Below are 14,821 nucleotides of genomic sequence, written 5' to 3' on the forward strand. Positions count from 1 at the left end.
GTATTTTTGTTTCACTCTCAATGTAAGAGCCATGCCTCATTCTCATATCCTGGCGATTTGAATCGTCTCCAAGCTTCATAATCGTGTTCTTCATCGTAATAATAATCCTGCAAATTACTCCTGATTATTGCTTTTCCTAGTTGTCTTACTCCTCTGCTTAAGAATGCAAGGTTGAACTTCAAGTTGTTTAACTTCAAAAGCATACCTAATGTAGTTATTAGCTTCTTGTTGGTGAATAAGGTTTTAAATTGTGAAATCATGAGTCGTTGAAAAATGATATGGAATAAAAAAAGGCCTATTTTGTTTATCTTAAAAACACACATCAGCTACAAGCTTGAATTAACGAATTAAAGATTTTTGTTAGCATACGAAAATGAAGGACAAAAAGAAATAATATACAAACAAGATTTTGTCACCGCAATCTAAACTTTGCTTGTTCCAGAGTCATTCAGCCATCTATTTTAAAGACAGATCAACATGCAACAATTTTAAAACACTATGCATAGTAATTGCACGCATTGAAGCGAGAATTCTTACACATTGTTTGGATTGAGAGATTTTGAAGGAACAGAAAATGGGAGGAAAGAAAATGAATGGAAAAGTAAATTTTTTATTGTTTGGATGAGAAAAGAAAATAGAGAGGGAAAAAAATAATGTGAGACCCATTAAATTATTTTCTCTTCACAAATGAGAAGAAAATGAAGAGAAATTGGAGCAATATGAATAAAATTACATATTTATCCCTTATCATTAATAAATTATAATTTACATATAATATATATAAGGGTATTAATGTAATTTTATAATATTATGATTTTCTTTCTTCTCACTTTTCTTTCTATCCAAACAAAAGAAAATTTTCTCTCTATTTTCTTTCCATCCATTTTCTTTTAATCCAAATAACATACAAATAACTCTACTTTTCTTTCTATTTTCTTTCCACTCATTTTCTTTCCTCTCATTTTCTTTCCTTCCATTTTTTTTTCTATATCCAAACAAAGCCTTAAGATTGATGAGAATGCATATTCACAATAAAAAGATATACTACTCAGCCTCACAGCTATGACACATAAAACTGCAAGCTTCTATAATACAAAGACAATTGTGTAATATATATATATATATATATAAAGATAAAAAAGCAAAGGATGCATTGCACTCACACTAAACCCAAAATGCTTAAATATGGTAAAACATATACCACCGAATGGGAACTTTTAAAATGGAGACAAGATTATGATTTTTTTTTCTCCTAAAACATTAAAATGACAAAAACTCCCGGCACTTTTACCAAACTTATAAATCTATTTCAAGTATTATTCTAATGGGTTCATGATACTTATGTAGGGCACCCTAAAATGAATTAGTTGCAACAATAAAAACATTGAAAATGAATAGTCAAAAAGCATCGGTAGAACAATTACACTAGAAAAAATTGATAAAGTAAACAAGCCTGGATTTCTATTTTGTTTCTTTCTCTTCGATTTTAGGTCCATCAGCTTTTAGTTTCTTACTTATTTCAGTAGCTCGAGCTACCGCTAACTCTATTGCAGACTTCATGGTAGTGGCTTTATTGGCAACCTACTGTGCAGTCATAGTTTGTTGCATAAGCAAAACTTACTGGAATTGCATCTGCCATAACTTGCTGCATCATCAAAAGAAGAGATGATGAAGTAAGGGAAGATAGATAGATTGAAAATAATATTTACATAAATACAAACATTTTTATAATAACTAACTAACTTCAGAATTATGTTTTTAAGTTAATTTCGTACTTATTTGTCATGTGGTGCCATAAAACATATAAATATCCATATCCTCGTCTTTGTGTCACTTTATTCCTATATCTCATTTTCTATTAGAGCTTTATGCCATATGTAAATACCATATTATACCTCTAAACTATTCACAAAGATGGATTGGAAAATATAGTGAATCCTTGCCCCACCAGATAGCTCGAAAATAGACATCTCTTCATTCTTCCCGTCCACCATGGAGGAAAATGTTGTTTTCAACAAGGAAACAAAATATTGATAAGATTGAAGGAATTAAGAGATATGAAGGTTGAAGAAAGGATAAAAAGTCAAACAGTAGAGAAGCATGGCAATAATGTCAATGTTGGATGTTTCTGTTTCTGGGTTCCACAATCACCATTTTTCTTCTTCCAACTTAAATGCCGCCACAATTTCTTCTTGGAAGCCTGTGGTGGCTGTTTTCAGCAACAAGAACAAGTTGATGGTCTCTTTTGAGCTGAAGAAGGGGCAGTCTCGTATCTTCCACAAGCTTCCCTCTGGGCTAAGCATGGTGGTGATTGTACAGAAATTAACAACTAATATAAAATTGATGCTTAAGTTTTTCATTTTGTCAAAATTAGCAACTAATATAAAATCACAAAAATCAAACCAAGTTACATTAATTACAAAAATCACAACAATGCTTTAATAATTAAAATCACAGAGAGGGAGTTACCGGAAGGAAGAGGCTGACGATGATGATGAAGCGCAGGGATGGTGCACGAGTGCAACTTGGTGCGAGTAGGGATGGCAAAATTTTCCGAGATGTGGGAATCCCTGCGGGGACTGCCCCGAATGGAGATCCGACTGTGGGAAATTTTTTCCGTGGGGATGGGGATGGGGACGAAATTCCCCTGAGGCAGGCGCGGAGACTTGAGCGGGGATTCCCACCCCGTCTCCGCTAATCCCCGAAATTCTAATTTTGCTTAATTGTCCTTAATAGTTTATTTTTTATATATGTTTTTTAGTCATTTCACATGCCATATATATATAGAGAGAGAGAGACTCAAAATTTCTAATTCTCATTTGCATAACCCTTCTTTAGTTCATAGATCTCTAACGTCATCCATACTCCATCCAACCTCTCTGTAGCCACCCCTCGCCACTCTCCCGTCTCACTGTATTGTCACCCCTCACCGTTCCATCACCCTCACCGTGTCATTCTCTATATTCGTGGCGTTCCTTTCCACAATTCTGTCGTCTTTATTCTCCTCTCTGATGTCGTGTCTCCCACCTCGTCCACTGCTCTGTGCTCTGACTCGCCATGACGTCACCCACTGCATCATTTTAAAAGTCACCATCTTGACGTTTGGACTTTTTATATAAAATCTTGCTGTTTTGTATAGGATGGATACTTTCAGCTCTATTCCTATAGAAAGTAATAATTAGTCAAACCTATTAGAGAGATGGGGAATGGGGCCCTGTAAAAAATGGGAATGGAGAGCAATATTCCCCCACGGCAGGGAATAGAGATGGGGAGTAAGGAGGCATCCCCTGCCCCCGCCCTACCCCGTTGACATCCCTAGGTACGAGACGGTAACGACCGATGACACGAAGAGCGACGACGACCTTGATTGTGAGATCGGAGACGAGAAAGGGAGAGAGCTTTAGTGCGACGCCACAGTGAAAGAAATGAGAGAGACCGAGCTCCAGGGGAAGAGAGAGAGAGAGAGATACGAAGAGGAGAGAAGAACACGAGAAAATTTGTTTTTATTTTTGCAGATATATTTTTATTTTGTTGTTTAAATTTTTTAAAATATAAAATTAGGATCAGATGAATTTTAAAATTTGATTAATTTAAAAGACCATTTTTATCTAATCAAATAAAGTAAAGATGTTTAAGACTTTTGAAAAATTAAATAAAAAAAATATTTTTTATTTTTATTTAATTAAAAAAATGTTTTAGTAAAAATAGTAATATAATATATATTTTAAAAAAAATAGATACTGATGTGAAAAATAAATTCCATTGTTTATTATTTATCCATATTTTAAATGTATCAGTATGTATGAATTTATCATTATACCAAAACAAACACCATAATATATCTAACTCTTAAACGAGATTAATATATAATTTCACTAATAAAATTATATTAATCGTAATATTTACTTAAACTCAAGAAGGGTAACCCTTAACAAATCATAATGGTGACATTTCCATACTCAAGACAAGAAATCAGGAAAAATACTCTGATAATGTGATTAATAACTGCTGTTAAATATATTGTTCAATGGTCCTAGGAGACAAGCCTAAAGTTTACTACGCAAATTAAAATAAAAACATAGATTAGAATATACATATCTATTTTCATACAGGCCAATTTCAGAAACGTAACCTCCCCAAAAAACCTGCATACAAGTGCCATCCCAAGTTCTATATTTAACACAACCCATGGACACACCAAGACATCAAAAAAGCACTTCAAAATTCACAACATGCAACTCCCCTTTCCGAACAGCTACAAGAATTGTTGCAGCCATCGACAGTTTTCAGCATCCTTCTCTAAATTATCTTTTAACTTCCTTAGTTCCTGCAAAGCTTGCATTTTATCCATGGTTTCTAAAGGCAAATCAACAAACGCTTCAAGGATTTGGCGAGCCTTTGTAACGCCTTGCGACATTTCATCGGGTTCATATACTCTCTTGCGCTTAGAACCAAACTGCATATTCAACCACATAGGTTTGCTTAAATGATGAGACTTGTACTAGAGTTTTATTTATTACAATTTTGCAAAAACGCATGAATTGAAGCAACTATTTCTGACATTGTTTTCAAATTCACATGTCAGACAATTGCTTCCATTGAAAACAATAATAGATGGAGAAAAAGCTATACAAACTCCAAAGCAAATTCATTCAACAATTGAGGAAAACATGTAGAAGGGAAGAAAATGATCCATGAGTAGGAAAGATTACTGCAACTCTTAAAAATAAGAGTCCATACTATAATAATTAGGGAATGAATCACAATATAATGCTAAATTTTATACCTCATTTGTGGTGTCAGTTAAGGATAGTGCAGAGGGAGAAAAATCTTCCAACTCTGCTGCCTTTTCTCTGGCTAGGGCTACAACACTTTCTGGAAAATTTGCAAACTCGGCAACATGAATACCAAAACTTTGGTCACAAGCTCCTGGTTCAACCTGAGACATAAGAAAACGGGCAAGTTGAAGCAATTTCAGATTGATATGATGCTTTTGACCTTCTGATGCTTCACAAACATAATGGGAGCTCTACAATGTAAATTTGGATTTTTATTTTCTTTTATTCTCATCCAAAGATATTGGAAAGAGCTAAACACTAAAATCAATAAAGTGGCATGAGGACCACACTTCAAACCCAATAAACTAACAAACTAATGCAGAAGCATGTTAGGATGTGTTTACCTTGTATAGCATAGTTAGCTTGCGAGTTGAAGCATCAATATGCGCGCTAACATGATAGTTTGCAACACCAACAATTCGCTTCTGCTGATCATCACTTGCATTTTCAAGGGATAATGCAGTCAGTTCATGAAAGTGGGTTGCAAACAAAGTGGGTGCTTTGATTACTTCAACAATGTGCTCACAAATGGCCCAAGCAAGACCTGCATATCAAATAACAATGTTTTACTGGACATAAAGCAGTTACCATGTTAACCTTGTATGCCATATTAAAGAAAATTTGGACATCAATCAATAATCCATATAATTTTATTTTACTCTTGTATCTAACAACCATATATCAACAAAGTATAACTTGGTTTCATGCGAACAATATAAAGATCCTAATGTGTTCATACAAGAACTCTAACAAATAGGATTCAGATTTAATATATTGTGCAACCAACACATTAAAGGAATTCTGGATTGTGAAACAAACCAAATCCATCATAAGTTGATGTCCCACGTCCCAATTCATCAATGATTATCAAGGACTTGTCTGTAGCTCCTTTTAATATTGATGCAGTCTCAAGCATTTCTTGCATGAAGGTAGAAACTCCTCGAAGCTGGGTGATTTTAAAAAAAAAATTAGAATGAATAGTATGATATGATTATATATTTAATTAGTAGCATTGCACACTGTACAATAAACATAAAATTACAACTTTTCATATGAACCTCAAGAATAAGAGAGTAACATTCTAGAAGGAGAGCAAACAGAAGTAATGACTTAGCAGTTGTTAATGTCATTATTAGATACCACAATAATTTTGGTTTGTTTCACAAAACCCAGAGTCACTCATTAGTGTTATTTTTCACTCTAATAACAAAGTATATTAAAGTGATACACGAAGAACTAAACTCAATTATGTAATTTAGAGACAGGTTTGCTCCATGTAGAGCAAAAGGCTCAGACAAAACTATTGACAAGAAAAAGTGCCCACAACTAGGGCAAACTATATGGTATAGAACTCACTTGACAGTCACCAGCACCAACACGGGCAAAAATGCAATCACGAACAGATATGCTGGCATTATCACAAGGAACAAAGCAGCCAACTTGGGCCATCAAAATATTCACTCCCACCTAAAAAAGAAAGAAAATGATGACTCAATCTCCAAACCTCTGGTAGCAGGGGAGCAAATGTCCAAATCAGTTATGATGATTCAAATATGCTAATAATGGAATGATATGGTCTTACAATTGAATTCTTAGGACAATATGCCAGTAATTAATTTCTCTAGTAATGTGGTACAGAAAATTACCTGGCGGATGAATGTTGATTTCCCACCCATGTTAGGCCCTGTTATTATTTGAAACCAACTTTTTTCTCTGATCTGGTATGATAAAAAAATGCAAAAGAAAAGCTTAAATCACACTCACCCCAAACTAAAATGAAGAAATTCTACTTTTTATCATCAATGATCTCATGAAAACTTACAAGCTTACAATCATTTGGTATAAAATTCACCCAGTCTTGTGCCTCTACACAAGGGTGTCTGCTGCCTTCTAAAATAATATCTCCTTCATCCTATTACAGCCAAGATGTACTTCTCAGAAAGAGCTTCCCACCAAAAATGGGCAAAATGACAGGAAAAAGATGCTGTAACTATCATGAAAAACTGCAAATAACCATTATGGAATACCGATGAAGTGATTTCAGGCCTTGTATAAGGTGTCGGGCAGCTGGAAGCCAAATCAGCAAAGCTTAATAACACATCCAGTTCAGAAATCAATTCGGCTAATGATTCAAACACCTGCGGAAGCAAGATTCTTCAATCTAGGCTACAAGAAACAAATGATCAAAGAACAAAATATATGTACCCACCTCTGAGAATGTTGCAGCAGTTTGAACTACTCTATTAACTAACTCTTTCTGACAGCTCTTGTACTCCTCAAGTACCTGTTGATACTGGTCCCCAAGTTTCCTTAGCTTTGTGTTGGTAAATTTCACTCCATCTTTACGTGTTTCCAGTACAACGAACTGGGAGTTAAGCTTCTTCCTTATTTTGGGCTCTTCCTTCTTTGTGATTCTGAAAACATGTCCAAATTGTGTCCCCTTGTCTAACTTTAATGCCTTGTCTACAGGAAGATCAAGATCATCAGCAGTTTGTCTATGCAATTTATGTATTTGATTCTCTAATGACTCCTGCTGCTCCTTCAATTTAGTTAGTGTAGGGTCGTAACTTGAGGAAATCATGTATTCTCTGTTCTCCAGTTGATCAAGGTCAACAGAAGCTTCTACAAGGCCAATGAATTTATTTAGGTGATCATCATCTGTCCACAACTCAAGAGGTTCCAAGTACCTGCTCTTCATCATTGAGGAAAATGGTCCATCATATCTTTCTAGGGCGCTTTTGATATAAGGTAGTCTTATAGTTGACTGCACTCAAGAGTCAAGACAACAATGGAGTGAAAAGAGAGGACATAAAATTAGCAAAATGTGTACAGTTCTGAGTGAGAACCTACGTAATAAAAGGCATATTAAAAATAACAAACTAAAACATCTCTGCATTTCAGTAATAATAAATAAATTAACCAAGATAAAAAGGATAAAACCCCAAAATTCTTGACTTATTGTTTTATTTCAATAATAACACTTTTTTTATGTACTAAAAAGGAATCAATTGCCAAAAAACAAAAAGGAAACTATTAATTACAAAATCTAAACTAAAGTAAAGCAATCTGGAAAAATACTACATCCTTTGCTGGTGGACCACAAATCAAACCTAAGACAGCCATAGCAAAGAAAAAAGAAATACATATCTTCTAATAAAACCTAATAATGCTTGTAAGTAAATTCTACCTGATAAAGTTTAACAATATGTGCAAGACCAGCTCTCCGCTTCTGAAGATTGTGTACCAACCGCTCAATGTCTGATATTCTTCTTAAATGCTGCCTCAGATCTTGCCGAAGTACAGTATCCTCTACAAATGCTTGTACAACATCAAGTCTCAAGTTAATTTCATTAACATTCAACAAGGGCTGTTTTAGCCACATGTGCAATAACCGTTTCCCCATTCCGGCTGTACAGGTCCTATTCATTAGACCGAACAAACTAAAATTTTTGTTTGCATCGGTTTTGCTTTCAAGAACATTGAGTGCCCTCATGGCTGCAGAATCTAATCTCATATAACTGTCAAGACTGTACCTACGAAGAGTAAAATTCCCGTAATTGCTCTCATCTGCAAGTAACTCAGCATATGATAGTAATGCCCCCAAAGCTCCAGGTGCAAACTCAAATCCAGACACTAAGTCTCGAACTGGTTCAATAGAACCTTTAACAAGTCTTCCAAGATCCTGTACCAGATCCCTGGTTTTAAACTCAGATTTCTTTCTCTCAGTTAACATCACACCACATTTAGTCAACGCATCGCACAGCATTCTATTTTCAGTAGATTTGCCACTCTCACTAGGAAGAAGGCATTCTTTGCAGCCAAGAGCAACTAATGCCGACTCCACATTCGTGAAGTGACTGTCGTCAAGGAATTCAGCCATCCCAAGTACTCTCTTAGTTAAATCAACAAATGATAACCCAACAGTGCACCCATTTTCACGAAAGTTAAGTGATAATGCAACAACAACTGGAGAATCCTGCATCTCACTGTTAGCAAACAAAACATCCTCAAAACTGCCAATATTGCCAGGCGTTCCACTTTTGACCAATCTCCAGTTAGAACCACTACCCTCATAGAGTTCAAGGGTATGGTCTGTTCTCTCCAAAAGTAGATCACGAGCAATTGTTTCAAACATGGTCCTACTGACACTTACACTTGAAAGAGGATCCGATCCACTACCCAGTTGCCGCAAGACAGTAGTAGTGTGGTAGTAGGTCTTCGCAATGAAAGTTGCATTTTCACCATGAGCAGTATAGTAGTCCTGAATAATAAAAATGAAGAACCAATTAAGACAATACAGCAAAACTGCAAAAATCTGCATAAGTAGCACTTTCATGAAAAATAAGCTTCAAGTATCATACTCCATCAATACAAAACCAATATACCATTGAAATCACAATCAAGAAAGGATGAAATACCAGCCATTAACTTACCCTGCGATCAAAAAACCGGATGGCCCTCGAATCCTGTAATAGAAACAAGTGAATAAACAAAATAAATGAAATGCAGAGGGGAAAGAAAGCAAATAGGGAGGGGGGGTCAACATTTAAAAAACATCTCAAAACTACAAACGTGAGCAAAGGAATAAAAAGAAATGGACCGTGTGCATGCGCGTCCATATCCCTTTTCATCATGACATTGATTTTAAGTACGAGAAAGCAGTGCTAAAGGATATACATTTTCCCTTCTGATCAACAGTTTCAAAACAATCAAATTTGAAAACTAAAAACGGTTTCACCCCCCCCCCCCCCCATAAAATACTATCAAACAAGACAAGACAATAAAGAAATACTTACATTAGGTAGGGTTTTGAAAAATGATAGAAACCCTTGGGCTTGCTTCGTGTCTGGCAACAGTTAAAACATTAAACAAACATTAGCAACCTTCTGATTATCACAAAAAAATAAAAAAATAAAATAATTAAAAAGAATGAAATGGTAAATGATACCCAATTTGAGCTCAGGGAGCTTATTATTACTATTGTCGTCGAAGGCTTCAACCATTGCTTGCTGGGAATTAGGGTTTCAAAACGAAAACTGAAGAGGCGTAGTTTGATTGTACTGTGAAGTGTGAAGTGTGAAGTGTGAAGTGAAGAACGTATAATACTAGGAAACGAAAAGTGCGTCTATGAGGCTGGTGGCGGGAAATACTCGCGGGCTTTCGCGGCTTCCGCGTGCCATGCACGCGCCGATACCAAAACTTTTGCATTCGCAAATTGCAACAGAAGGCGTAAGGGCTTTCGTTTTTTGTCATAGTTTTACGCGTTGAATACTCTGGGCTTATAAAAACTCTTGAAGCCCATATAATTCTGGTCATGTTAAGCCCCGTGTTTTTGAAAAGTAATATGCGGATAGTTCACCAAAAAAATAAAAGTAATATCCGGATATGAAATTTTTTCTCCTCGGAAAAAAAAAGTATTTATATTTATTTAGTAAGTGTGGAAGATTCAAATCTGCTTTGTATATGTAGTAACTTATTAGCTAATAACAATTCTTAAATTGAGCTCAGGTCTATAACGAAATAGTTCTTATCCTATCGATTTAGAAGATACTATAGACAACCAAAAAGTATTTATATAAATAAAAATACAAATTTAATTGCTTGCCAAAGAGTTAAATTTCATTAATTAAAAGTATAAATACAAGCCACTATAGATTAATACGGTTGGATGCATGTACACAATATACTATCTAAAATAAGTACTCTATAAAGCACAAACATTTTATTAAATTGTCGTGTTCATATGTTGAACATATTTTGGGCACGATACTTGTTTGATACGCATGTTTTTTGTGTCCAATTGTATCTTACTAAAAGATAAAAAAAAAATTTTTGACACATTTAAACATATCTAAATGACATCATTTGTCAGTGTGTGCAACCTTATCTTTAACATGTATATATTCTTAAAATGAGTTTAAAAATTATACATATTATTGTTTATTAAAATAAAAAATATTTTAAATACTTTATATAATTAAAAAAGATATTAAAAATAATTTAAAAAATTAATTTATATTTTAATATCAATATAATATCAAAATATCATTATAATTTGTCTAAAAAAAATAATTTATATTTTATTATATAACGTGTTCTCGTGTCTTATAAAAATTTAAAATTCGTATATTTGCGTATCCTATATCATATCATGTCAGTGTGCATATATTATAGTAGGTACCTAATTAATAATCATAAGAAAATACCTAATGTTTACGTTTAAACATATTCTAAGGAAATATTGATGAAATCTACCAATGATAAAATTTTATCTTATATTTTACAAAAAAATAGAGATATAAATGTCAAATTTAAATATTTTAATTATTAAAATTGTAATATCATGCCATGATCTATTACTTTAAAGTTTTTTTTTATCGTAATTTTTGTTATATAGGTCATCAAGTGGCGGATGGGATTGAAAATTTTCAATGTGACTTCATTCTGATTAATATTAAACTTCATTTGTTTGATTATTAATTTGTATAGATATAAAATACTACTAAATTTGTTAGAAAAATAAGAAAGAACGGTAGAGAAAAGATTTATGTTTATTCATTAAGTTATTTAGAATAATATAATATAAAATAATATTTATAAGTGCTAAGAAAATCGAAATGATTAAAAATATAATATCCTATAATAAATATTTAGATATGCTAAATAATATTTATTGATCTACTTGATTTTAATTATACTCTAACAAAATTAATGTACAATCTCTTTATAAGAACAACTACTATATATATATTATCAACTGATTGTTGTTGATGTTGACAAAAAGATGTTATTAATTGTTTTAATCACAAATATTTATTTTAAAAGTCATAATTTTATAGATAATTGATGATGTTTAAACAAACAATACTCATACACAAAAACAGAAGACCCTAAATCTGCTTTGTAATTGTTGAAAATTTGGCTGAGTCAAGGACACATTTCAATTTTCCAAGCAAGCATACTTGAGAAAAATTCATATTTTTATAATATTATTGTATAATAATTATTAATTAGTTGTCATATATATATTCCCTTCTAAAATGTTTATAATTATACAATAACTTTTGAAATTAAATTATATCCACTCAATTTTAAGATAATTAATATATTATTCATATCAATATTGTACCGAAATGTTGTAAATAGACAAGTTAATTGTCCCCACCTCTAATGACCTATTCTCTTTGTCCACGCCAGACACCACGAATCATGAATCTTACTTATGCTGATATGCATTCACTTTCTTTCTGTGTAGCCATTTGCAACAGTTCACTATATTTATGGCACACAAAGTATATTGATATTGATTTCAAACAGTGTTAGATATTTAAGTTCAAGAGCTAATAAATAGTGTCCTATCTAGCTAGGTTCTAAAATAAACCTCTTCGAATATGTGGATTTGGTAATCCTGCTCAATGATGTTAACACAGTAACTCAAGATAACACTACTTCTAGATATATAGCTTGTGTTTGATGCCACTAGCTTCTCCCTTTTTGTCCCCTGTTCATAATTGATAATATATTTTAAGAATTTTAAATATTTTTAAAATACCGTATTTAAGTCATTTTAATAGATGATCTACTTAATCGAAAAAAGATTATTTGTGAAAGGTTCTGAACAGTAAAAAATTCTATAGCACTCAACAATGAATACCCCAACTATAAGCAAAATATGTGTATATATAAGTGTTAAGAAAATGAATTAACAAGTTAATATCTGTGAAATAATATAACTGTGTGTGTTTGCTTTATACTTTGCTAAAAGGGATCTTATTATTATATTTATTAGATCAATCTAATTATTAGAATGGATGCTTGGTTGAGTTGCTGTTTTTGCGTGTCGGACATATTTTAGACACAATACTCATTGATATTCGTTTAATACGCATGTCAACTATATTCAATCGTATCCGGACACATTTAAATACAATCACGTGTCAGCGTGTCCAGTCTTATTCTTAATATATATTCTTAAAATTAGCTTATAAATAATATATATTATTATTTATTAAAATAAAAAATATTTTAAATACTTTTAATTATTTAAAAAAGACATTAAAAATAACTATAAAATTAATTTATATTTTAATATTAATAAAATATCAAAACATTACCATAGTTTATCTAAAAAATATTTATATTTTATATATATACCGTATCACTATATTTTATAAAATTTTAAAATTTATGTATTTGTATATTCTGTATCGTATCGTATTCTGTATTCATGTTTATCTTCGTGTTCGTACATCCTAAATGGCAGTCACCATTCACAAGCAAAATCAATCAAATGCTTGTTAGAAATTCGATGGACATATAATAGTGTACATTATTATGTCATTATGATGGATTGTGCAATATGTATGGTATTCTATGCAAGTGACCTTAAATGGATCATGCTTATAATATGATGGTAGTGCTTTACATATATGTGATTTTGAAAATGTGTTTGATATGTGGTCCTAAAAAGTAGCAGTGTGTGTGTTTATACAAGCAATTGTTAATAGGAAATGTTGAACTTAGCATTTTTTTTTTTGTTTTGTTTCTGGCTATATGGACAACCGCATTAAACCAATGGAGAGTGGCATGTTACTTCGTCAGAAGTTTGGATAGGAATTAATGATGTTATGAGAGTGAAAGGTCCTTATTTTGACTTTGTTATAATATTTTCTTTGACTATTTGGCCAAATAGATAAATATAATCAAAATTCGTTACTTATTAATCTAGCTAGTAAATAAATATGGGTCAAATACGAGAGTTTAGTACCGATACGTATTTCAATCATGTTTAAAAAACCATAAAAATTTAATTAAAATAATTCAAATATATTTTATTTAATATTTATTAATTATTATAATTAATAAATATTAAATAAAATAAATTTAAATTTTTTTTGTCAACCTAATATTACCGTTTATATTTAGTTACTTGAGAATGTTGGATATAAATGTTTGTCCCTCAATCAAGGATTAATATCAAATATTCAAATTAGAGTCTTAGGCATGAAGCCATCGGTTAATATTAGGAAAGTCATACCAATGATATTTAATGTTTGAATAAAATTATCTTCAATAAAATCTTTTTTTTTTTAATATTTTGATATATAAAGGTTTTGATAAAATTTAATTATTTTATTAATTTTTATAATTTTATTAAATTTATAATAATTAAGTATTTATATTTTTTAATTTATTTTTTATACTATTTTTAATTTTATAATTAAATTATTTTTATGTTAAAAACGTTAAATTAACAAAAAATTTCTTTCAGAAAATATATAGTCAAATATCTAATTAGGTTCTTAGTTGTTTGAATACTTTTAATTTTTAAAAAAATATTTAATTAATTCTATTATTTTTTATATTAAAAATGACATAATTATAAAATTAAAAATAATATAAGAATTTAATTAAAAAAATATATAAAAAAATAATTATAAATTTTATAAAATTATAAAAACTAATAAAAAATTAAACTTTTTAAAAATTTTAAAAGTAAAGAATTTATCACATTAAGATAATATTACGACCTAATGTATATATGTTTTATTTTACAGATAGTTAAATTCTTGATTCAAAAAAATTTTAAATAATAATAATCGAGAAAAAATAAAAAAATTAGTCCAAATAATCTAAACTTACTTTATTTAATATTTATTAATAAAATATTATTAAATTCTAAACATACAGTACACCACTACCATGACATATAAATCAGTCTCAGTATACATTCAATTTTTTTTGGCAATTAAGTCCTATTAAATTGATCAAAGTCTAACAAAAATTAATTATATTAGTAAGAGTGTGTCTACACACTTTAATTTTTTACTAACATGAACGTTCGTATTTTTGTTTTTCCTCTTTTTTTTTCTTCTTCATTTTTATGTATTTCCTTCTCATCGTCTTTTTTATTACTGCTGCAGATGTCTGTATTTTTTTTCTTTTTCTGCTTCTCTTCATAGTGATTTTGCATCGTTATAAAT

At 31.3% G+C, this 14,821-nt stretch overlaps 1 protein-coding gene across 1 annotated transcript; it reads right to left on the reverse strand.

The window, feature by feature from the left end:
• Window positions 1–3,990: 3,990 nt before the first annotated feature.
• LOC130980884 (DNA mismatch repair protein MSH2) lies at window positions 3,991–10,027 on the reverse strand. Its single transcript, XM_057904552.1, has 13 exons — window positions 9,787–10,027; window positions 9,635–9,684; window positions 9,272–9,304; window positions 8,026–9,099; window positions 7,048–7,602; window positions 6,866–6,976; window positions 6,661–6,750; window positions 6,485–6,556; window positions 6,195–6,305; window positions 5,658–5,784; window positions 5,183–5,382; window positions 4,787–4,939; window positions 3,991–4,456 (listed from the first exon to the last, which is right to left on the reverse strand). Exons 1-13 carry the CDS (start codon window positions 9,839–9,841, stop codon window positions 4,256–4,258), a joined length of 2,832 nt encoding a protein of 943 aa, XP_057760535.1. The 5' UTR covers window positions 9,842–10,027; the 3' UTR covers window positions 3,991–4,255.
• Window positions 10,028–14,821: the final 4,794 nt, after the last annotated feature.

The sequence above is a fragment of the Arachis stenosperma genome, chromosome 1 (genome assembly GCF_014773155.1).
Source record: "Arachis stenosperma cultivar V10309 chromosome 1, arast.V10309.gnm1.PFL2, whole genome shotgun sequence".
Taxonomy (NCBI): Eukaryota; Viridiplantae; Streptophyta; class Magnoliopsida; order Fabales; family Fabaceae; genus Arachis; species Arachis stenosperma.